General features: G+C 40.7%; 2 protein-coding genes across 3 annotated transcripts in view; one reads left to right on the top strand and one right to left on the bottom strand.

Annotated features, from left to right (window-relative positions):
- Positions 1 to 2,054: 2,054 nt before the first annotated feature.
- On the bottom strand, positions 2,055 to 8,554 carry LOC147891879 (uncharacterized). Its single transcript, XM_087388934.1, has 6 exons — positions 7,535 to 8,554; positions 4,021 to 4,130; positions 3,565 to 3,936; positions 2,822 to 3,440; positions 2,649 to 2,720; positions 2,055 to 2,556 (listed from the first exon to the last, which is right to left on the bottom strand). The coding sequence occupies exons 1-6, from the start codon at positions 7,740 to 7,742 to the stop codon at positions 2,489 to 2,491; spliced, it is 1,449 nt and encodes a 482-aa protein (XP_087245060.1). The 5' UTR covers positions 7,743 to 8,554; the 3' UTR covers positions 2,055 to 2,488.
- Positions 8,555 to 20,662: 12,108 nt separating this feature from the next.
- LOC147891877 (uncharacterized) overlaps positions 20,663 to 25,726 on the top strand; it is an 85,169-nt gene continuing 80,105 nt past the window's right edge. The window contains exon 1 of one of the 2 annotated variants that reach the window (XR_015542462.1): positions 20,663 to 23,971. Coding sequence is in view for 1 of the 2 variants with exons in the window: in XM_087388347.1 (XP_087244473.1) it covers positions 21,145 to 24,048 (2,904 nt within the window). In the remaining variant the exon portion in view is untranslated. Of the gene's footprint in view, positions 24,049 to 25,726 lie in introns of both variants that reach the window. The other variant, XM_087388347.1, reaches the window with a different exon arrangement.

Genomic DNA, 25,726 nt, shown 5'->3' with positions numbered 1-25,726 from the left:
AGCCATAGTGCTCACTAAAGATGTTCCTAAAATTGACTTGAGGAGAATTTGCACTCCAAAATAATCCTACATGTAGCTTCAAATGTTCTGATGAGTTTGAATTTGTATATTAGTCTGAATTGTGATTTTGTGACCCATAGTGATCATCATAAACTTTGACCTCTCAACGGACTTCACAAATCATTCCATGTGTGTTTGTGTGTGCGAGTGTGTATGTAAACTCGCTTCTTGGCATTGTGTGAGTCCATTATTCACCAAAGAAAAAAAAAAGTGAGTCCATGAGCATGTAAGCTGTAATGCTCTTCAAAACAACCTTTGAGTTTTGAAATCAACTTGAGGTCGATTTGCACTTCAAAAAGTATGGTATGTGTGTTTGTGACAACAAAGTATTTAGCCAGTCCATGTGTGAATGTTTGAGCCATGATGCTCGACTTTTAAGCCCCAAAATTAACCAAGGCGATTCACACGTGTATTACATACCTTGGAACGATATGATTCATCAATGACGCCTCCATGTCATTACGAATGCTACCATAGATGTGCGTAAAGATACTCACCTTCCTATAACTAATAGCTAAGCCCATTTGTACTAAACAGCAACCAATATTTATGGCAAAGGCGCCAATTCACAAGGGTGTGCCATGAGAATTAAGCATATGTTTGTCTTGAAAAAAAGTAAGGGCACTCCACACCCATTCCTTGAAGATCCATCCTTGCATAGGAGTGAAAAAAACTAGAGAAATGGACTTTGTTGTAGGAAGGAACCAAATCACTTTCTCACTAGCAAGAAGAAAAGAGATTATTAACCCATCCAACGACCGTGGTCCATCATGTCATTTGGAACATTGTTAAATGTATGATAGCAACACAACGTCGTCTCTTGCCAAGGATCTACACTTGACACAACAAACTTCAATAATTGTTCTAACTTGAGAGCTAGCAAATGAGTATTCTACACCAAATGGGTACTACTTGAAGGGCTCATCTATGCTTGTCTATATTACTAACACAAATGGCAACTATCTTTGTTCCACGAGGCTATACTCCGCCCAATGGAAGACCACCCAATGCATTAATCCACAACTTCACTATTATCATAGAATAATTGAAAATATGCCATATGTAAACCAAGAATGTCTCCTACTTGAGATCTTGGATGGCATGTTCTGATAAGCCAAGAATGTCTCCTTTGTTCTTGATAGTGATAGACCTAGTTGTTTTCCCCCTTAAGAGATAGACCTAGTTGCTTTGCCCTAAGAGACTGAAGGACCTACATGGGGGACACCTAAAGTCACCCATTTGCACTCCTTTATGGAGCATCCTTGCACTCCTTTATGGAGCATCCATACCTTTTTGTTGAAAGTTCTTGTCTAGATCTTAGACCCCACCCTTATGAACCTGTCGCTACAAACCCCACTGTTACAAACCTCGACACCATACTATTAGCTGCCATCTGTAACACTTGTTTACCTCAACCTTAATGCCTTCAAGTATATCCCATTTTACAGCAGACTTTGATGTCCATTTAAGTTCTTGAATTTCTTATGTGCACCTATTAGCTGTATTATTATTTAAACATATCGTGCCATTCAGCACATTGATTAGGAGACACAACATATTATGAAAACCAAGCTACAATTATCCCTTGGCAATGAGCTGGATTACAAACAGCCCCTTTTCTGCCTTTTTAACACTGCCTTCCAGGCAGGCTCTAGTTACATTTTGTTCAAGTGTCCCACACACTTTGCTGCCAAGTGGCCCCCTTCTATTCTCATTCACACATGCAATTTTTTAAGAACTCTCTCTCTCTTCCTCTTTCTCTTTCTCTCTCTCCCTCTCTCTCTCTCTCTCTCACACACACACAGTTTGCAAATCATTCGAACTTTCCTATACACGAGCTTTCCATCACAAGTGTTGCAAATTAATCATTCATTCATCTTGACAATTTTTTTCCTTTGACAAAACCAATTTGAAGGCAGTGCTCCCAAGTACTTGTACTCACTTGTTATTACAACCCCCCCCCCCTTTTCTCCAAAAAGCCCGCCTAAAAAAGACAAGCTTGATGGATATCCCCATCAATAACAATTATACAACATATATAGCAACAGACAAGGAGTCCATTAAGCCTCAGATACAACTGAAAGTAGCATTTCACGCCACTGGTTTAGGAAAAAAGTGGTACATTGACACCTGGCAAGTTACTACACAGCATTTGAGCTTTTCCATAGTAACAAGCCAAGATAGCTCAAAAACCCTGTTTGCTTTTGCCTTTTTAAAAGATCAAGGTACAAGACCTTATCCTGGAATGGGGCCAGATTGACGCCCAAAGTTCCAGTGTCTCTGCTATAATACATAAGAAGAAACTATAGAACATAAGAGTACAAAGTTTCTTCCAAAACATCTCCAGCTCTAATTGTTGAGCTGACTGACGTTGCTGGAAACAGCCTCAAAGTATGCCCTTTTGCACAGTTGCTGAGAGCAGAAGAAATCACCAAATCAAAACCATGAAGACAAGCCAAGCTACCATGGCCAGTGAAGGGGAGCACATTGCCAATGCTGCAAACAGTCAAAACACATCAGGTTCATACATTCTATCCCACAGCTCCTAAAAAGTATTCTTTGTATGGAACGAACAGTTTGATACTTACCAGAAGAAGTTGGAGAAACAGCTAAGGGTGATGCAGTCGTTTCAGAAATCTGTGGAGCAGCAGAACCAGAACCTGCAGCAAACCCCACAAAGCTTTTGAGGGCCTTTTAACGAGACTTTTGATGAGGCCTCACAAGGGGATTTATAAATTGGATACAGATGGATGAGATTTACCTGGAGAAGGGGTCACAGTCGTTGGAAATGATGGTGAAGGAGGTTTGGAAGACTCTCTATGAGCTGGATAGGTTTCAGGTGAACCAGGATTGGACGAAGGTGAGGGAGGAAGAAATCCAGAGTTTGGTGGGGTCACAACTGCAGGCATCGGACTTGGTGCCAAATCTTGGGCGGAACTGTGATGATGGTGCCCATGGCATTGATAAGGAGCAGCTGCTATGCCTTCAGAAGCTGGTGCTTGGGCCCTATGGAAAGGAGGCAATTTTGAAGGTGCTGCAGCTGGAGGATGTTGTATGCGCCCTTTGAAGCCTTGAGGTCTCCCTGAACGAGGCGGGTGCTGAGGTGCAGCGTAGGGAGACAAACAAGGACTGGGGCTTGGTGCTTGGGCTGGTTTAAGACTGTAAGCCAGATAGGATGACAACTCAATTCCTTTCACTCTCCCAAATAAAGTATGGTTCAGCCCAAGGTTCCTCCTGGGAGAAGCAATTATCTCCTGAGCTAGCTGCTTTAGCCTTGGAGGCGGAAGCAATAATCCTACCACTGGTAGGATCGAGGTCTGCACAACTACGGGTGACTTCAATGTTGATCCCTCCAAATTTGTCAGCTGTACAAACAAGCTCTGCACAGTTACAACCACAACATAGCTGCACATCAGACATAGGTAATGCCAACTGTAGAAGGGTCATCACAGTAAAATCAGCTTTTTTATCGAGGAAAACAGTAAAAGAGCATGGCATGCATACCTCATTAGCTTTTAGAATGATGCCATTGGCAAGCTGTTGCCTAAACTCCGCAAAGTTGCTGGCAATGTGCGAGAGAGAGTTGTGAAGGGTGAAGTTGAAAAGCACAAGGACTTTGGACAATGGAAAGCCTGGTTGAGGTGGGACAACCGTGACCCCACCTGGAAACTGCAACACTTCAAAATGTGAAACTCTTCCAAATAAGTCACTTGATAAAGACAAATTGACCGATCGTTCCATGAAGAGCTCCACAAATGTCTCCTTCAAGAGACTTAAGTCTGCAGGCATTATCGAATCGTTCAATGGATCTGGTGTGACTCCAAAGCTTACTTCGGTCCAGTTGAAGGAGAGTCGAAAGATTGAGATAACATCAACCTGTCAAAATTTAGTCACAAGCTTCATTTCTGCCATCACCCAGCACTGACCTAGAGTGGTTTACTGAACAAAAACCATTCTTACCTGAGTATTTGGAAGGCCGATCTCATCCTGCAAGTCAAGCTGGAGCTGTGGAAGGCTGGCATTGACCAAGGAGATAGGTCTGCGCAGCCTAAAGCTGGCTTCAACTTGAGCTGTCCAGAAAAGGCATGCCACTATTACACTTTCAAACGCCAGTATGCATGAATCAAAATACTACAATTTCATTAGAATAGTAATTACCACTCAATAAGAAAAAATGCGGTAGAAATAACAACATCCTGTGATTAAGACGGTAGAGATAACAATCACAGGATGTGTAGATGAAGAGCCAGAGGCAGGGAAGAGGGGGGGAGAGAGAGAGAGAGAGAGAGAGAGACATGATCAGTTATGTAGATCGGCTGCCTGACAAGAATAAAAACCCTGAAAAGCAATTACAAAGATTGTGTGATTGAGCATCACTTTCAAAAAGCCTCCATAAGGCAGCACCTCAAACAGGCTCATGATATTAACGATACAAGTCTTGTAACTCAAAATTTCTGAAATGTGTTCACACTGCTGCAAAACTTACATTTTTCTTCATCATAGACCCTGGATAATTTTTTATTTTTGCTTACATTATATACCTTCATACAATCTCATAAATTAAATTTTGATATAAGAAAGCAAAAGAACAAAGGAATTTTTTTTTTAAGAAATGAGTAAACGAGAAAAATGAAAAAGAACAAAAAGAACTTAGTAAGCAAAGCTACACTTACATCCTCATCAATACCCCAAGTAAAAGCTGCCATCTGGGTTTCGAAAGATTCCTTTTCCCTTTTAAAAGACAGTAGATCATGAATATTCCTTTGTACGACTAGAATATATCCAATCATACGACAGTAGATCATGAATATCCTACTACCATGACCAAGTTCAAGGAAGGTATAAAATCGAGGGGGGAAAATCAGCCTACCACATTGTCACAGAACTTAAAAGCACCTAAGGCCTCACAAGTAGCCGGGCATAGATGGACATGCTGCAACCCATTACCTGGGTCGTCGAATACACGTTTGATACAAGTTAAGCACAATCCAAACTAATAATGTGTGGTCAAAAAATATCTTCACCTAATACGACAGTGGACTTAGATACCTGGCTAAATAAATATATGTTCCATTGCCTCATGCCAGTTCTCTTTTGTGGGTAAAAGTTTGGCACTTAATTTGCAGTTATATTTGGTTAGGATTGTGCAACATGATGGCAGAAGGGCAAGGAGCCTGGCACTTGCAATCCCACAATCAATGTTCGTGAGGGAAGCTTAGGACTTCTCATTGTCACACATCTCTGAAGCACCTAAGGTTTCAGCAACTATGTGGACATACATAAACATTCTGAAGAGCCAAGAAGCAGCTCTACACTGCAACCGGTCTTCCATGCTCCTTTGCTACAAGTAAGAACAGGTTAAGGACAAGCAAACCTAGCAATGTGGGTGATCAAAAAATATATCAGCCTAACAGGACTTAGATTTCTGTAAAGATGACTAGATGCTCCATTGCCCCATGTTATTTCTCATCAAAGTGTATACGAGTTTGGAAACTGATTTGCAGTTACATACTCAGGATGATGTGGCATGCATGGCAGTAGGACGAGTAGCTTGCAGTACTGGTGAGGGAAACTTGGGACTTAGCAGCCCACAGGTGCAGAGCATGCTTCTTGTCATTTTCAGCTGAGCAGTAGACATTTATTGACATTTCTCAGAGACAGCCCACACCTCCTTGGACATCTTCGTTGACCAGCAATATTCTAGACCTAGCAGAGGCCCATCAGGATTTCGCTGAGTTGGAGATCTTGATGTGGGCAGACTGACACTGTGGCTTAGCAACGCTATACTACTAGAATGACACACAGCAGGCAGGTTCCTACCTGTTGGCAAGAGATTTAAGCAACTATGCATCATGAGTATAGGGAACAGTTCATACCCTCTAGAATCCTATTACATCACTTCATCAAAACATGGCCGGAGACAAGCTCTTTTTTGTACTGCTCCAATCAAGAAACACCTTACTGCACACTTCCAAGATGGCAAACTACTTGACCAGAGTTATACCAAACGTCATCACAAGCAAACCAAATGATAATGAGAGAACAGGAATGAAAACATCCCAAGGACAATTAGAATGAAAATAAGGGCGCCTGCACCAAGTAAATTGCAAAAGAAACAGAATCTTCTAGACACATGATCGACTATGACCTAAGAGACAATAGATCCCATATCCATGTATCAAATTATCATAGAATAAACAAAATTGGAGGCTCTTAAAGCAGTGATTGACTAGGAGTTCATTGACAAAATGGATGTGGTCTGATGAATGATTTTCTGTTTTTGTATCTATGCTCCTCCATTGATAGTGTCTAGCTCTAGATTGTCTGAGAGCTCTCTTGTTCTGTATATCACTAAGATCACAGCTCCTTCTAGGAAACATTCGCAGCCCTTGGATTGTAGGGCTTTAACTGAAAATGTTGACAAGCAATGGAGGAAGAGGCACATACACTCTCCTACAATAGCAGTTATGCATGCAACAAAGAAGTCCGACAATTGCAACTCAAATCCCCTTATCCTCTACAACATTTTAGCATCCCCAAACACATTGGCAGCTACATGAAGGAGATTCGATGGCATAAAGCAAATCTTGCAAGAAAATACAAAGCCAACAAACAAATGCTGCTGGTGGTTATTGGATGTAATAAAGCAGCAATCTAGAGCCCCAAAAAGAGACTTAAGGCTTGTATTGCATCCATTCGTCCCAAAAAATCCTGTTTGCTCTCTTGAGGACTGTCAAAAATGCATTCTTCATTCTAGCTACAAAGCAGGAAAAAGTGTACCCCCTCCCCTGCGCTCAATGCTCTTGTGGCTTCCCTGTGATCTAGTCAGAAATAGCCTGGTCTTAAAACAACTTCTATCAGCTGCCCATTCACAGTTCATTTGCTCTATGAGAGAGAATTTTGATTTTTCGGGGAAAAATGTGGGCTGGAGACCTTGCTCGTAATGCAGATGGCAATTTTACACAAGACTGATAAATCCCAAGTTGACGTGCAGGAGAGGCCATACCTAAATGAGGACATTAAAAGAGTACAGCGCAATAAGACTGTTAGCAGAATCACCAGCCATAAATGCAGTCATGTCATGTAGCTAATCTTCCTGATGTCTAACAGCTGCATAATCTGTCCCAGATTCCTAATTTTGGATCTCTTCAAAATGAAAATTTGTTAAAGAAAACGTATGAAAGACGGGAAAAGACCAACAAGCCTACACTTGCTACAGCTCAAGTTCTCAACTCTGAGGCTTGTGACACTTGCAACAGCTCAAGTTCTAATTAATCATGTGACGCTGACCTACATTGTCAAAAAACGTCTCATATCCATTTTGGGAACGCACTAGAAGGGTTCGTCAAGACGGTGAGAATTTTTAAGCTAGCACCAGAATCAAAAAAATTAAAGACAAACCCTCCCAAAGTTGACCTCCCTTCTTCAACCTTCACGAAAATAACGAGAGTAGGAAGAAATGAACAAAACTCACGTTTCCAAGGAGCTGCCGAAGTCGACGGGGAGTGGATGCCCCTTCTGAAGTGGAAATGAATGGAAAGAACAGCAAACACCAGCAGGTGCACACTGAGAACCACTGAAACAATCCATCGACAAGTTGATTTGTTGAAACAAGAACACGTGCCCGCGGGAGGGGGAGGTCCCCCAAGCACTGCACTCGTGTCGTCCTCTAACTTCCCCATGCGATGACACTGTGTGCCCTAGACCGTAGGCAAGTACATTTGCTCTACATGGCTGACCTGCATCAATGTGAAAGGCGCACAGAGGAGGAGATGACATAGGAAACCAAAGAGGGAGCCACATTAGGCCTGAGCGCCTCCAAATGAACCAGCCCCACGAGCCGCATGAGTCCTGACGGGAGGGCAAAGGGAAAGCTCTGCAAACAGTTGTGCGGGAAGTCCAAATCGCAGATCAAGGACTGTGGGAGACACAATGTTGTGTTGAGGACAGCAACGTGGGATGTAGATCCAGAAAGCTCGCGTGTGCTGCGACCCAAATGGGATTTGGAGGCCACGAACTAGAGAAGATCGAGCAATGCGAGGAACCCATCAGAGATCTGTTCGAAAATCGAGGGTTGGACGGAGATCTGAAGGATCTGAAGCTGCATATGTGCAAAAAATGGTGAAACAGAGACAGACACAGAGAGAGAGAGAGAGAGAGAGAGAGAGAGAGAGAACAGAGAGGGAGATTTTGTAGCAGATAAGAAAGAAAGGATTCAGGAAGAGAAAGCTTCTCCGAACACCCCACACATCAGAGAGCAGAGTGTCTCATTTTCTCCATGTAAGAAAGATGCCACAGGCAAAAGTTGAGCTTGGAGCTCAAGAACCGCCATAGCCAAATTTACAGTGGCCACGCTTGTGCTTCATAATAATCTTTGTGATGAGGAAGGCAGGCATGTTGTAGTAATTGATGTGTGGTTACTCTCTTTATTGTAAGGTAGGTGGCCAAGCTTTTGCTTCATCAAAACTCCCAATTCTGTGATGCAAACAAGGCAGGCACGCAGTCACTCTTCAAGTGGTTACACTCTCCCTTCCTTTCCTTACCTTTGCTCCTCCCTCCCCTCCCCTTTTTTTTTTTTTTTAAACTCAATTAAAAATTATAAATAGGAACTTGATTTTTTTTTTTAATTTTATCTTTCCTTCATACTTGGAACCAAAGAAAATGGGAGTCTCCCCGTAGCTCGGAATTCAAAGAATTGACCTTCCAAAACAAACTTTAAAAAAAAGAATTCACATCACGAGCACAAGAGAAGAAGCACCCGTCCGCAACTTCAAAACCACATGATGTTGTCACCCCACTCCTTGATTTTTTCACGCCATTATTGTCTTTGTTGTTTCTGATGGTGCTGCCTCTTTTACTGTCATCTTGTTTTGATTGCCCTTGTCAATATATATTTCTACCATTACTGTATTATGTATGTTCATTGATGCTGATAAACCCTTTTGATTGCCCTTGTTGATATTCCTACTAATGCTACGATTATGTCTGTTCAGTGCTGCTAATGACGGTCTTGTCGCCAGGGATGGTGGTGGTAATATCGCCTCCACTCGGGCTCCTACTACTCTTAATGAAGAGATATTTCTCTATTGGAGTCCCTTTTTTATCCGAGGTTATTGCTCTACTCTCCTTTTTTGTGGGGGACACGAACATGTGCACTCACCTTATATGCCGTAAGATTGAAGCATCCATGAAAGGATAGCTCAATTGAGAATAGCTAAAGAGTTGGCTATTCCTAACCCTTCCCAACTCTCAATGTTACTCATTCATAAAGCTTGTTCTTTCTTTCCTTTCATATTCTATCATGCACTTTTTTAGTTGTTACAGTTTAAAAATGTTGTAGCGAAGAACCAAACGCTATAAAAAGAGATCAAAACATCTAGGAGTTATTCTTCTTGCTTCTCTAAACACAATCCCATTATTATGGATCTACTTCAATTATTCCCGTCCGTACATGGCTTTATGTGAATGCCAACATGTTGATGCAACCCTTTCCCCTCCGGTTGCCCTTTCATGTCATAATCATGTCACCCCTCTCTCATTCTAAGCCTCCCTTGTCCTTTCTTCACTGTCATTATGTAATATAACATTCAATGCACCCACTATGTCTCCCTTACGACTATTTAGTTAATTGAAATTCTATAAATAATCAATGGGACCATGACAATACACATAAAGACTAAGTTGACCAAACACCAACACGGAAAATCTTACGAATAACGTGAAAGTTGTACCACTAGAAACCAAAGGTGAGATTCAACTGGGTATGTCCAACCAACTTTTATAATAGCATAAAACCAAACCTTACATCATAAGTAAGATAAGAGAGTAACCATTATTGAAATTCAAGGCATATAAGGAAGGAATTGATTATAGTGGTTTGTCTCTATGTTATGTGTGCATGCATGTGCATGCATTTGTGTGTTGTGGGGAGCTAAGACTATGCACGGGAAAGGTGGACACTTGCAAATTAGTATAGTGCCTAACTTTTTAAACATTATTGTCCTTCGATCATTTAAAAACAAAACATGATCTTCATATCTTAAAGTTTTTCTACCATTTGAGTAAACAATATTCCCAAAAGCTCTAAACAACTTTCAAAAAGATGGCCTCCCAAATGTCTCCCTAATGAGTATCATATTGCATAGCTATTCTATCTTTCTAAGCCTTGCCTTCAAATTTTTCAAGTGATCTTCTGAGCAAAATTTATGTTATGGAGGTGTTTCTTCCTTAATGTTTGATTAATAATCTTCAAATGATGTCCCAATAATCATTGAATATTTTATATGTGTAATTCTCTTCTATCTGTTTAGCATGACATAGTACATTGAATCAATGTAGGCTATTTATATTATCATTATTTTTTGAAGTAATTGCTATGCTTGCAATATATAGTGGTGTAGTTGAGATTGCGAAAGTGTGGAGTTTCTAGAATAAGGCAATGATCATTCATTAATATATATTTTTTTTGTCTTATTTTTTTTTCCCCTCATTTTTCCATTGGGTGCCCAAAAAAAAAATCCCATTGGATGCAAAGGTTAATCATTAGGGTTGATAAAAGATACTAGTCGCAGGTCGAGACTTTATCTTTGCGAATTTAATATCTTTAGCATGTTCTCCCCACCATGGAGGACTAGTACCTTCTCTTGGATAGATATGGTAAAGATAAGCACCCCTTTTATCTTGTGTCATGGTTACCCATCACCAGTCACTACATCAACTTCAAACTTTTCCCATGAGGTCATTTTTGCAATCTTCAATCGCACTCATTTTTTCTTTCCATCATGCTCATCTCTCTCTCCCTCTCTTTCTCTCTGTGTTTGATTTTTAAGGTGCTTTTTTATTTTTGCATTTCTTTTATTTGGACAAATGATCATTAAAAAATTCAAATGTTGAAACCATTGTGGTAGCAAACATCTATTTAGCATGGTAATTATAGCCTCTAGAACATCTAGACAAGTAATATTAATTAGAGGCTTAGACCTCATGTACGCAGAATTCAAAGTAAAAGGCCAGTGGGATGGGAATGCTTTGTCAATTTAGGCAATCTTGTTGGTTGATTGAGTATTATTCTTAAAGCTCATGTGAGGCCCTCTCCACTTCCTATAGCTTACTAAACCGCACTAAGATTCTACTTTTTAGCTTATCTTATTTTAGAGAATGGTATATTACGATACTCCTTCCAATATTTCAATCCTTTATGTTCGATTTCTTATTGTGTTCAACATCAAAATTGAGTGAATTTACCTGCTAATGTAATCGATGATAGCTTAGAGAGAACTGAGCTATATGGAATCAACTTTTATGAGTTGCCATAATTTCTTAAAGAATTGATGACTCTAACTTCATGGTAACCTTGGCTATAAAGTGTAGTAGGATTTTTTTATTTAAGGTTCCTTTTTTTTTCCATAGAATGATTTAAGGTTCCTTAATCTACTTACTTCTAAAGATGGAATATTTTTTTATATAACTATATGGTATAACCATTGGTTAGAAGATTTTTGGATATAACTATATGGTAAACCATTGGTTAGTCTACTTAGTCGAAAGATGGAAGCTTTTCATATCTTATGATATGGTATAATTATTGCTTTTGTATATATGGGGTTAATTTGTTAATTGATATGTTTAATAATTTGGACTTATGGGAAAAATTTTCCAAATCTTTGACCTTTTTTGTCAAGTCTCTAATTGCCTAATGATGGATTAGACATGTTCTTAATTACTAGTATAGCATGCTAGACTTATATTTTGATTTTGGTGATTGGGGTTGATTTTCATAGTCAATAAAGTGTACATGGGAGTTAGTCTGCTTTGCTTGGAACTGCCAAATATACATTGGGAATTGTATTGTCTTTGGTATATGACATGGAGCAAGCAAAGGATTGAATTGCCTTGCACAACCTCATAAAAGATGGGGAGTAGTATTGAGGAATATTGCATGGCATAAGGAATACATGCACACATGCACATGTAGGCACGGATGCACAATTGCACGTGCACACACACACACACGTGTGCCCGCGCATGTGTGCATCAGCATGCACACCCACCACACACACACACATACATAGACACACATGCACCCTCCCCACCCTCCCCATACATACAGACATGTGCATGCACACACACACACACAAGCAAGCATGCTCGAACACACACATGAACAAGCACATAGAGATGCAGATACGCATGCACATGCCAATAATTTTTCTCTAGAGCTAAATGTTATGAATATTATGTATAGAAGAACTTGAATATTTTTCTCTAGAAGAGCTTGTTATTTGTCATGTTCAAATTAGTGTGAAAATTGGCCCCATTGTTACTATAGCATATGAGTTTTATATCCCCTTGAATGGTATAACCAATGACCATAATGGCTAAATAAGTATCTCCAATTTTGAAGTACCAAGCAAGACCACATTTCAATAAAACTACCTACATTGTTTTTATGAAGGAAAGGTTTTTGGTATGCTCTCTTTGAGTTTACATTGATTTAGATTTCATTACATGGTCTATCTTTCATATTTAATAGCCTCTCTCTCATGGATGCAACTTAGGAATTTTTATGTTTCTAAATTTCTTGATGAGGGGGGAATGGAATTATTGTCTCTTGATTATATGCAAAGGGATCACTCCAAATTACAACATATGAAAGATTTGCATTATCCCTTCCAAATAGAACAAAACACGATGAACTTAATTATAGTATAGATCAAAGGCATGGATAACTATGAGATAGCTTGGGCTACAATTAACACACTTTTTGTTTACATGGCTCTCAATATGAAATCCCAAACTATCACCCTATCATGAACCTTGAATGAAGAAGTCCAATGTAGAACATAAGAGGTGACGATGTTTCTTCTAGCTCCCACCCTCTACCTTCATCACCTCTCTACCTTCTAGCTACTATGACCCACTACCTTCATCCCTCTCTCAATTCTCGACCACCTGGCATCTTGTATGTCTCTTTCTTATCATTAAAGTTGTAACCTCTTACTTTTTCTCTTCAATTCCTTCTCCCTCGTGCTCTCCCATTCTACCTCTTGCCCCCTCTTTTGACTTATTTACAACCTCCATTCCCTTAACTTCTTTCATAGCCCCCTCATCTTCTATCTCACATACTTTTGATACCCATACTAGATCCTATTGCAAAGTATCCCTTTTAGTTTCCTTGTTTATTACATCAAAGCTTGGATAGAGATATTACACCAAATTTTGTACCCACCCTTTCTAATAAATGAAGAAAATAATCGATGCCAATGATTAAATCATTTTTGCCACTCAACCTCCTTACATCATCAGTGCCAAAAAAATATTCATAATTTAAATATCTTAATTTTTGTTGAATTTTCATCCTATGAATTTCTCATGTTTTAAGGCTTATGATGACTTTAAGGTAGGATACATTGCAGTGAATGATAGTAAGGTGGGTAAGGCATCAAAATGAACTCCCTAGATAGTGTTGCATCCACATCATTTGATTCATGCTTCATCAAAGGTAGAGATTTCCTCCCTATCCACAATATTTGAACCTTCCAAACATTATAGGTTTGAGTTAAGAAGTGCTCTCCAAACTTCTATGCCCAAACTTTGACATTTGGCATGCTTCAGATTGGGGCAACATGTATTCTAATGTATTCAATGCATGTCAAAATCTCAAATTTACAAGTTCATTTGTGCACTTGGAAAGATCTCCCTGATTCTTATTTCTCCAATTCTCAGCGCCCAAAATATACTACAGCACCCCCAAAGTTTTTCATTTCAAGCTCATCCAAAATGCACATATTTTATATATTCCAAAGATGCTAAGATACATTCTCCTTAGAAGTAAGTATAATTCATATTATCATTAGCTATATCAATCGCCTTTTCTAGTACATGATTATTATATAGGAGCTTTTATAGGCAAGTTACTAGCTTATGCATAACCCAATTTTCAATTATATTCAAGGAAAAATATGTGTTATCATACAATTGCAAAAGGACCGTGTCTTTAGATGGTGCCATAAAAGGCTATTACTTGAGATGTAGAAGCTCTTGAAGCATTGATAACAAGTCAAAATGAGAATATTTTCTCTATATTCATGTTGCTTTGATTTAATGGCGATATAGATGAGAAGATATCACAATGATTTTGTACTCACTACATCATTATAGCATATTTAGATGTTACTCACGATTATGTTTACATGAAACATATGTAAACAAATGGAAATGAAATAGACATCATACTCTCAATGAGACATTAGGGTCCATTAGGGGCTTATTATTATGCCATTAGAACCATTAGGTCTAGTTTGGATAGTTACAAATCATATATAGGACTTATAGGGACCGTTTAAACCAATCTGTATGTCTATAAATGTATAATTTTTCCATAAGGATTCACATGATTCAAGCCTTGTTTGAATTGATGGAAGTTATCATTAATTCACAAGGTCTCATTGGGATCAATAAAGCTCCTACATTAGACTAAAAAATCTCATAAGAATTGTTGAGGAGGAAGAACTCACATGTGGATTTGATCTTTGCTTTAAATGGATACCTTAAGATAGTCGATGCATTGTCTAGGCTTTTAGGTGGGTTTGAATATCTAAACAAATCAACCAGTAGACATGGTATTAGAAGGCATATGCATGAGAGCTTAGTGATGCTACCCCTTGTAGGTAAAGCAATTGTGGTGAACCATATCCTTTTGGACTCTCCCTAGTATATGGCATCATGCTAGTTCTTTTGGACTCACCCTAGTATGTGGCATCACTAAGATTATATGAAATATCTTAAGATATTAGTTCAAAATTTCTATGTGTACTACCAGATTGAGGGTTGCTTAGTAAGTAGTGATCCTCCCCCAGGGTAGAGGGAGGTTTGAGCTTTATTAATTTGGAGATGCAAAGAAAATGCCTCATAGGAAAGATCTAGTTAGAAAACTCATTCTAGGCATAGAGGATTGGAAGCTCTTGCTTTAGTAGTTCCTTTTTGAGCTTGATAAGGGTGTGATGCACTTCACCATTGGCCTCATTTGGACCAATCCATATTGTAGGGAGGACTCAGGAGTTTGAGCAATAACCTTTTGGGGATTCATCTCACCATCATGTATTATCATGTGCATAGCACTAACACAAAAGAATGCCAAAAGGCAAAAGGGTTGGAAACCCTAACCCTAACCCTAAAGGGGTTTGTATATATTCATTGTTTTCAACTAAATCTAGTGTACAATTAGTCATTTGTAGTGTGCTCTCTAGTTGTGCCCTCTCTCCTCATCTCCACTCTTCTCCTCTCCTCTCTCCATAGTTGTTCATGGTATCAAAGCACTTAGTTTTGCCTTCCGTTGAGGTGCCTTTCTAGTGAGATCATCAAATATTGAGAGATTGAGAGTTCATTTCCTTGAGAGGATTTCCATTGAATTATACTGATTCATCATTGAGAGATTTCTAATTGAGAGAGAGAGTCTTATATTCGCTTTGAGAGTTATATTATTAAGAGAGATATTTTCTTTTTCAAGTGTGAGGGTTGAGATAGATAGAGAGAGCCTATCTCTACAAACAATAACAAGTGAACAAGCTCCTACAACCTACAAGCAAAGAAGTAGTTAGAAACTGTGGCTCAGTCCTTCAGCTCGTAGCAAGGTGGCCCAAGGCAGCGCCAAGGTGACTCCTAAGCTCAAGTGCTCCTCCTACACCCAACAACTCACTCAATGACCAACAGCTCTACTACATGACCTACAACCCAACTAACAGACAAGCTTTCTGCATACTAGCAAGCAAACAATGATCTAGCAATCTACAATGCTGTAATCACCGACGATAGACAAACTCGACCCACAAGGACCAAAAACAAGCCAAAGCATCTACAATGACACAAACCTTGTAGATGGCCTCCACACATCTCCATCAATAGACATAGCGCTCAAACCTGCCATAGCAACTAGTAGAGTCAGCGGCTCCAACAACTGAAAGCTCTACCAACCACGGCTACATGACTTTGGTGATAACTATCTACAACCACAACTCAAAGAAAACAACCGCCTCCCATGTTTGCCACACAGTAACCAAAGCGGCAACTCGAAACACCCTTTGAAGGCATCTAAGCAAGCAAACAACTGTAGCCAGTGGCTCCCTACTTCAGCTCGGCTGTTACATCAACAACTACTATACGGCTGACCTTCAATGCTAATGGCTCACTATACTAAACGCCTTGCCATAACAAGTGACCTCCACAACCTGTAAGTCACTTATATCACATACTTTTTACCCTCAACATCAAATCCACTTCTTGCACATGTTTAAGCCTCTTCTTCGATGCATCCAACAACCCGGCACCTAAAAGGAACAAAAGGAAAATACTTTTCGTTGCTCAACGATTGGTCTATCTCTAGATTAGATAGATTAGTTCATCAATAGAGGAGACAACTCCAAAGCAACCAATCGAAGCCATGCCAAAAAAATATCGACTAGTTCCTTCTCTGAGTCACAATCCCTACACTCTCAAGTGGTTTCACATCATGACATGTCCTGAAACATGACCCCGTCTAGACATCACTGAGCAGATTCCATAGATTTACAAAGTGAAGTACAATCTAGATGGAAGCATTGAAAGATACAAAGCCATACTAGCTACAAAAGGATTTGCACAACAATATGCTTAAGACTATGATGAGACTGATGCTCCAGTAGCAAAAATGGATTCAATGAGATTTTTGATATCACTAGCCACATTCATCAGATGGAATGTGTGCCAGCTAGATGTCAAAAATGCTTTTCTTAATGGTTACCTAGATGAGGAAGTTTGCATGTAGCAACTAGTAGGGTATGTTGAACCAAGGAAAGAGCACCAGGTTGCCATCTCAAGAAAATTCTCTACGGCTTGCAGGCAAGCACCTAGAAGTTGGTATAGTAGAACCTACTAGTTTATTGCCAATCTAGGATACAACAAGTCCAATGCAGATAATACTCTCTACTACAAAGTTCAAGGGAAAGACATTACCGTTGCACTTTTGTACGTAGATGATCTGATTTTGACAGGAAATAAAGGAATAAAGCTTTGTGTCCTCCTAGAAGACTGGAGTTTTCTAATGGTATTGGACTTGTGTATATACTAACAAGCAACACCAAATTTTATGGAAAGCACATCGTGCACTCCCATACACCAAAACATATCTAAACCATCATCAGATGTCCCTCAACCATCAACCAAACTTGCACCAAGAACACCATCACCACCTCACCTGCCAAACAATGCAATACAAGAGTTTCTTCAGCAATTATCAACCATTGTAAGTGATACATTTCAGTGAGAGTGCCCCACATATCACAATCTTTGTTTATTTCTAGTACTTCTAACCTCATGGAATAGTTTATGTTTTGGAACAAGTAATTGTACCCTATCTTCAAGCTCTAGATCTTCTCCTTCAATAGGCCTCATTGGTGGTCCACCTTTAAACGGCTTCAAGATGTTAACTCCTCATTTTCCATGTTTCAGGCAATGTCAACCTGCACAATTTTAGATTTCCTTTTGGATGTATAACCTTGGAAACCTAGAAAGGTCCATAATACTTCACAGCTAGCTTCACAAACCTCGTATTTCCTTTGAGTGTCTTTATTCGTCTTTTGTCTATCTTTAAAAGAACTCAATACTATACATCTTTTGCCTTCTTGTTTATATAGCCTTCTTGTAGACTGCTTGAGGTTGATGTATATGTGATATAATTTGTGTGAAGACCTCCTACACATCTTCAGCAAACTAATCAGCTACCTGTCTCCTAAACGGGCAATGTGATGGTGAGGACTTGACCATATATGATCTCAAATGGTGCCTTGCCAATACACAAATGGGTTGAGTTGTTATAAGACACTCTCATATAGGTAAATATTGTTCCCATTGGGTAGAATTGTCATGGACATAACAACTAGATAATAGCTTGAATAGTTCTCTCACTTTGTCCATCAATCAGTGGATGATACGGAGTGGAGAATAGAGCTTGCCAAAAATGGCTTTTCAGCTTAGGATCATTGCTCGATGTGTGATAGACGTAGGTAATCTAAAGATTTTCCTAATGAATAACTTGGCAATTTTATGGTAGTGATGTTGTGCTTGCTTACTAAGTCTATCTACAATGGTGAGAATTTGCTCATTTTGTGTCTTAGTCTTTTGGAATGCTTACACAAAATCCGTAGTAATATGTTCCCATCTTTCAGTAGGTATAGGTAATGGCTAAAGTAATCCAAGTGTCTTACCATGAACTCTCTTAACTTTCTTACAAGTTAAGCACTATTGGGTGACTTTACTACTGTTGGATCCATTCCTGTTGGATTTGCACTTATCATCATTTACATTTGGATATGGAATCCGAATTCCTTGGGCCGTCTGACATGTGAGCTTTACCATCCATGCCCACTGTTATCTGAATTTATGTTTTGGATCCTCAAGATATGAAGCGTCACCCATCTTGCCGTCATAACCACAACAACATCCTAGTAGGTCTACTTGATCCTCAAATAGCTTGTTGTTGTTGAAGAGGACAATGGTTTGATGTGACGAGCACTTGAAGGATTACCCCAAACTTGTTAAAGGCCATTTGAAGGTACTCATATGAGGTCATCTGCTGCACCAAGCCTCCCTCTCAAATCACTTCTACCTCCCCTATGGTAGAATAAATTATCTCTTCCACTACTACTTGACCCTTTTAGTCCACGCTTCACATCTTTTGTCATGCATAAACAAACCAGCTCTTCAAAATCTGGCATACTACCTCTTACGGAGATAGATGTGTCCAAAGACTTATATTGAGGCCCCAAGCCATTCAAGGTGATAAACACCAAGTCATCATCCTCCACATTGCAACAAGTAAGGGAAGCCAAATCCTCCATAATTTGCCTAATTTTTGCAACATAATTTGTAATACTTCTATAACTTCTCCACATTCCATGGAGTCTTTACTTAAGATGAATTTTCCTTGTTGCTCTGATACATGCGGGATAAAGAGGGAGTTCATGTCCCCTCATACTTCAAAGCAAAATCCAGTTGTAGAGAAGATGAACCACACCATTCAGGAAAGGTTGCAATGAATGCTTTCCAAAGCAAGTCTTTCCGGAGGTTTTTGGGCTGAGGCAATGAAGACTACGTACATTTTTTGAATATATCCCAAGCTTCTTTGGAGGGCCATTGATCTTTCTTAGATTCTGCATCATTATCCACACATGAGCATCCTACATTTATGCTTGTAATATGTGGTACTAGAGCAAGGATCCTCTACCTATGTGGACTTGCCATGTGGAAGCTATTGCAGATGCCAACATCAATGTAATGTCATTGGAGGCAACAAAAAGACTACGGGGCCCATTGTCTCCCTCTTTTCTTGCTTTAATTTTGAATTCCGAAAAAGAAGACACAAAGGGAGAGAGAGTGATAAAAAATTTATTCTACTTTCTAATAGATGTTGAAAACCCCCTGTTCTTTCTCTCGCTTCTCTCGTTATTGTTTAGTCTACGCATGGCACCATCCGCTTCCCACAATTAGTTTTTCCCTTTGATCTTGAACCCCCTCTATATGGCAATCGTGCTCCTAAGAGTATCATCATTCATCGTCTGTTGTGTGATGCTAGAGGGTACCATACAAATAGTTATCCCAAGAGGCATGAGAGGTTGTCCCCTTTAGCATCATTCATAGTATGTTGTGTGAGCATCTGCATGCATATGGGATTGTGGCATGCATGAGAATGTAGAGAAGAGTCTAGCCAAAATACACTCTCGTGGGCACTCCTTCCATGCCATTTGGAGGGCCAATCTTTTTGAAATTTTGAATCATTATCAACACATGAGCATCCTACACTTACGATTGTGACAGGGTGTGCTTTGGTGGGTCAAGCTGGCTTCTACTAATAAATAGAGACTTTATACAATTATTATGCATGATGAGACTTAGTTCTTGCCACATACTCTTGGTTTGCCCCCAGGCAAGGGCTTTTGCATTCAATTGAGGCTTTTGGCAATGGGGTCTCTCCTTGGCTAAGAATGGGGACCCATCCCTCAAAATACTAATGAGTAGCTACTGATGCAAGCATGGCAACATGTTGTAGTTGTAACCATGTTGTTGCCCTTGTTCTTGGTCATTCCAACCACTACTAGCTGGAAAACTTTTCCCCAACCAATCAAACTGTTAGAGCCTCTTCACGTGAAGGGGGAGTTGCAAACCGAGAATTTGAATTTGGCTCCATTTGGAGGAAAAACCTGGTTTTCGTGCTCAAGAGGAGGGGCTCAAGCAACAAGCAATTGTTGATAGGGAGAGGGTAGGTTTGCAAACCACTTCTCCCCCGTGAACAAGCTGTTAAAGTGAGCCCGTTTTTTTGCATACATGATTGCCGGTTTTTACACTGAATCTGAACCGCGGGGTTTTCTGAATTTCAGGAGATGCAAAATATGCTACAAGGCGGTTTTGTGCCTAGCACTTAGGATAGCGAGATGATGGTCATTGGTTATACAAACGTTTGCCACGTGGCCAATTGTGCAGCTACGGTAGAAGTACACGTGGCTCCAATAAGCCCATTCTCGCAAACAAGGAGAAATCTGTGGCGAGAAAATTGCAGCTGCGAGAGTTTTTTTCTATGGGATTGAGCTAAAGCTCGTGAGGCTATGGCGAAATTGGTAATACGCAATTGAAACAGAACCTTGCAGTTCTCGTAACACTCTGTTTTGCATGCTTCAGCTTGCCGCAGCGAGTTGGGTAGGTGAATAAATCGCGCAACTGGGTCTTCAGAATGCATCTGAGCATTTTGGGAAACCTGTTGCATCAAGAGGAGAATCATTGGCATTGACAGAATTGCGCTGCGTCGCTGATCCTTTCTCGCATCAAGAGGAGAAACGTGACTCGTTCATTGGCGATACAATGGGCTAGAAGCATTTCTGGGAACTCGGCATCAGAGTGGGTGGGTCACTGGGATCATAGCTTTCCTGGAAATCGGGCACCGGCCGTCAAGATTCAGATTTTGCACCGTGATATGAGAGTTAAACGAGATTCCTGGTAAGTGGGTTGTTGATTGGCAGCAGAATTGACCCGGGCTTTCCTGGAAATCATATTTTTTGTATGAGAGAAAGCTTATTGATGGAGTTTTCCAGCCCAAGTTATTCCGGTGTCTATTCGATTGGTTCACCTCACAATCCTTCATGTTGTCCTATTACATCAGTAGCAAAGCCTCATTTTCTGCGAGCCATTTCCAGCCCAAGAGCTTTTACCAATAGGAGGCCACAGAATCTTACACTGTGGCTTGTTGGACAGCGGAATTTCTCATTGATCGGTTTGGTACCCCTTTCAATTGTGGACAGTGGGCGTGGATGGCATAATGTTGATGAATCAGAGATTGAGACTAACTTTTCGCGATGGTCAAAGCACATTCAGTGGGAAAACTTAGTCTTACCTCTAGGGATTGGAGCTGTAGTGGCAGTAGTAGCAGCACGGCAAAGAGCTATCATTTTTTTCCCATTGTCTTTTCTTATTTGCCTTCTTATTTACAAGGCCTGGGGATTTCAGGGAGAACGCTCGAACGATAGAGCTACTGTCGTTTCAAAGTCAGTGCCCCTTGTGCTTCTAACTACCATAAAGTTGATTTCTTCTAGAGGAGTTTTTTTGTCCATTGGAGTGACAACAGTACTACTTCCAGTTGTCAGGAGAATACACATGTCCATGAAGCACTTTGTGGCCGCTGTCATTAGCTATGCAGTTCCAAAGGAGGAAGTCCTTTTTACGACTAAAAGGGAGATGAATGGGCAACCTCATAAGGCCATGTTTGACTCTACCATCGTTCAAAAACAGACAGAGAAAACCTTCAGAGGAGAGCCGCTGTCTTTGTTTTCTATGAACCATAGAGCTGACTTAATGCCATCTGACGTTAACACAGAAGATGCACAGCTAGATTTGGTTTTATCTGATGTCAGACAATCTGTTTGCAATTTGAAGGCTATGATTGAGACAGAGCAAAGCTCGTCGGCACCTGACGATGTAATTGTCAATGAAGTCGAGGAAACTCTGAATTTGTTGAAGGGACTAGTTGCAGATCTTTCTTCAAAGAGGGACATCCAAAGCTTGGCACATGTGGAACTTGCACAGACAGTAAAGGAGCCTGAAAAACAGTCAGGGAAAGCCCTTGATTGTCGTACATCATCTTCCTCTTTAGGGACCCAAGACAATAAAGAACATGCAATTTTGGAGAAGCTGCACCCCACAAAGGAGATGACTGGACAAGAGAATCAGTCAAGCTTGAAGCAATCTGAGTTGAAGGCGCTAAGCACAAGTGATCCTGATAGCCTGCCTATCTATTGTGGTAAAGATTTGGATAAAGGGATGCTCAAATCGGCAGAAGTGAAGAGAGAAGCACCTCCGAAATTTTTATTGGAAGCTGCAGGTGCAGCTGATTCAAATTCTTGTCAGGAAAGAAGAGGCAAAGATATGGTCAGTCATCGCACTGGGGAGGTTCCAGGTTCAGATGGTGCTGTTGTGTATGAAGCAGATGCATCTCATGTGTCAGGATTGTCACATGCAGGGCATGAGGTTTCTTTGAGACTTGATCTGCCATTGCTGCAATCAGAATCTGAGATAGATACTTGGAAAGCAGACAGAGATCAGAGCAAATCATATCCTGTGGATGATCCAAGCATTCAGACAAGATTGGTAAACGGGACCACTGTTAGAAGGGAAAAAAGTGTTTTGCCTGAAAACTTAGAGGGTAGAAGAGACAAATGGCAATCCCTCAATCAGGATGGTACAAAGTCTACTGCTGATATTTCCAGGTTGACATCGAATCCGAAAGATTCATTTAGAGATACTACTGTGGAGTGCAATAAGACCTCTGGCAGCAGAGAAGGCTTGAACACAGCAGACATTCAAGCACAGAGAGTGCATGACCTAGGAGGAACAGATCAGCAGCACAGGAGTTTATGGAGTAATGAACCCTCAAGTAATGGAAACAAATCCCATCCACTGACCTCATCCTCTCGTAGTAATGCCACCTTCAATGGAGGCTTCAAAGTAGAGGAAGATAGTAACATACTGGAGCATGAGAGGTTTAACGGAAGAATGATTGGGGCAAAGAGACATCAGCTAGCCAGAGAAAGAGAGATTGTCCTTGAGAATGAAGTTCACAATGACCTCTGTTCGTTGGAGTCTGCAGATGTGAGTATCAATTCTGGCATTGGGCCTTCTGGAAGTACAAATAAGGGGAACAGAGACAGGAAGCTGGAAAGAAGTCAATACAGGAACACAAAGATTGGAGGCGAGAAGGCAGCACCAGAACTGCCAGGACGGAGCTCAATGAAAAAGGAAGTGATGAGAGACAACTCTCAAAGACAATTACTTTCCCAGCAAAGTTCAGATCAAAGCTCAAGCAAGACGGAACATGAAATCTTTTCATCAGACTTAAATAATGGGGATGATTTAATGCACAATGACGAAGACCTACCTGTGCGAAGGAGGCTCTCAAGCAGAAAACAGGGTGAAGAGGTTGAAAGATTGGTGAATGAAGGCGAGACTCTTTTTATTAAGGGCAAGGCAGGTCTGACTGGAAAGGTGGAAGTTGGAGTAGCTGAAAGTATGCTTTATAAAGGTGCAGAGTTGTTTGCTTCAGCAGCTGCAATCGATCCAACAAGCATAGAAATTATTGGATGTTGGGGGAATGTACTTCTTGTTCATGGTGAGCTCAAACTGAAGGTAAGTAGGGAACTGAGAAAGATGCTTCCTTCAGCAGATTTTCCATCATCCTATCAGTCAATGCCTAGAGGAATGTTAGAAAGGGAATTAATAAGGAAAGAAAGAGACCAGGCTGCCGTTCAACAGACTCTTCAAGTTGTTTGTGAAGAATGTGAAGAGCTCCTCATAGATGCAGGTAGAAAGTACCGGATGGCTCTTTCCATCAACAAAGGTGATATTCGTGCCTTGTACAACTGGGGTCTAGCACTTTGCTTTCGTGCCCAACTGATTGCAGAAGAAGGGGGACAGGTACTTAGGCTTTTTGTTTCTCCCGTGGATGAATTGCAATTTGATGTCTATGCAAAAATAATTGACAACATATTGCCTCCTCTAGCAGACATATTGCCTCCTGTCGCACTAAAAAGAGCTGGCAGGATACTCGAGGAGGGTTTAACTCTTAACATATCATTTCTCATTGTATATTGATCTAATGTCCCACTCAGAGGATGTATACCCCCCCTTTTATTTGCTTCAAATATGTCACTTTTGGCCATTAGGCCTTAGGAGGTGAGATATACAACCCAACAATCCTCGCTCCCTCCCCTCCCTGCCCTGCCAAATTTCTGGCGAAACTGGAGCATTAGATCATCAGCTGTCCCTTTCTTTTTAGGTTGCCATGTGCCTGTACTGATTGCCTGCCATTTCGGGTGTACTGGCTGCTAATATCGGGTCTAATCAGATGAATTTCTCAGCTGCTGCTCAGGGCATGGGTCAGCATAACACATCAGCTTGTAGGACTAGCTATGTAGTATGATTAGGCTTCACAGGAGTATCCCCCCCTCATCAATGTTGTTCTTCCATAGGCTGCCATGTGCTGCAGGGTTTGCCTGAGTGGTCAGAAGAGACTGTGAAGTGGTACCATGGGCTGCCATATTCTGGAGGGGTCATTGCAACTCACACGTAGTCAACAGTTGTCGGAGTATCGATGGAACGGCTTACAATTTTCCATTTCAGTGGTGGTCAGTCTGCGAACCGAGTCAGGCTCTAATACTAAATGATGAGGCTGGCCATGAAAGAGTTAGCCCCATGCCAGCTCATGGGATTGCTGAGTGAAGGTGTCCCGCAATCCTGCTTCCTACCCATGCATTGCCTCTCTAGCATCAAAAGGGGCTAGTGTGATACTATAGCAGGCTTTAACCCTTCATTATATCCAAGTATATCATTGTCACACATTGTAGATGGCATTAATTTCCCAGTTAGACATGTCCACCAATGCTTAGAGGGTCTATCACCCCCTTTTGTTCCCCTTCACATATTACTTTTGGCCATTAGGCCTTAGGGGTGAAACCTATGCCCATATAGTATGTTCCCCCCACCCACCACCCACCATGCATACACAGAGTAATGACCCGGTTTTGCTACCAGTTCATTTCCATGGACATCATTATATTTCATTTCATTATTTCTGCATATGCTGCTGACATTCTTTTGTGAGTTCTTTGTACAGTACTTCACACACTGGCCTTTGACACATCTCAGAGGGGGCTCTTGACTTATGTACTATCATGACTTATGTGTAGATCAGCTTTCACCACCTTTGCCATGGTGATTAGCTTTTTGTTTTTTATGGCCTCTTTAGCAATGCAATGGTTCGGCACCTTTGACACCCTCCATGCTCTATTGTCCATGTCAGTCACCTATGGGGTGATAAGACGATGGGGCTGGTGCATGTGATGGATCTCATCTTAGTTGGGATAATTAGAGATGGATTCCCTCCATTGTGTCAGAGATGAAGGTGTCATATGAGACAAGGACAACTTTGCACATTCTTCTCGAGACTTTCATGTCCATCTGAGTGGTTCTAGCACCTTCAGTGGGTTTGGGGGTGATTTTTTAGATAGTGATACAAAGAGGAGGGTGTTAGAGATTCTAGGCATGTACCACAATCAGCCTTGACAACATGCTAGAACTCAAAGGGGCTTGCTAA

Source organism: Dipteris shenzhenensis, chromosome 17, assembly GCF_047967505.1.
Source record: "Dipteris shenzhenensis isolate YYH24624 ecotype China chromosome 17, Dip_SZ_1.0, whole genome shotgun sequence".
Taxonomy (NCBI): Eukaryota; Viridiplantae; Streptophyta; class Polypodiopsida; order Gleicheniales; family Dipteridaceae; genus Dipteris; species Dipteris shenzhenensis.
The sequence above is the reverse complement of the archived record's forward strand: the minus strand, read 5'-3'. Positions and strand labels throughout refer to the sequence as shown.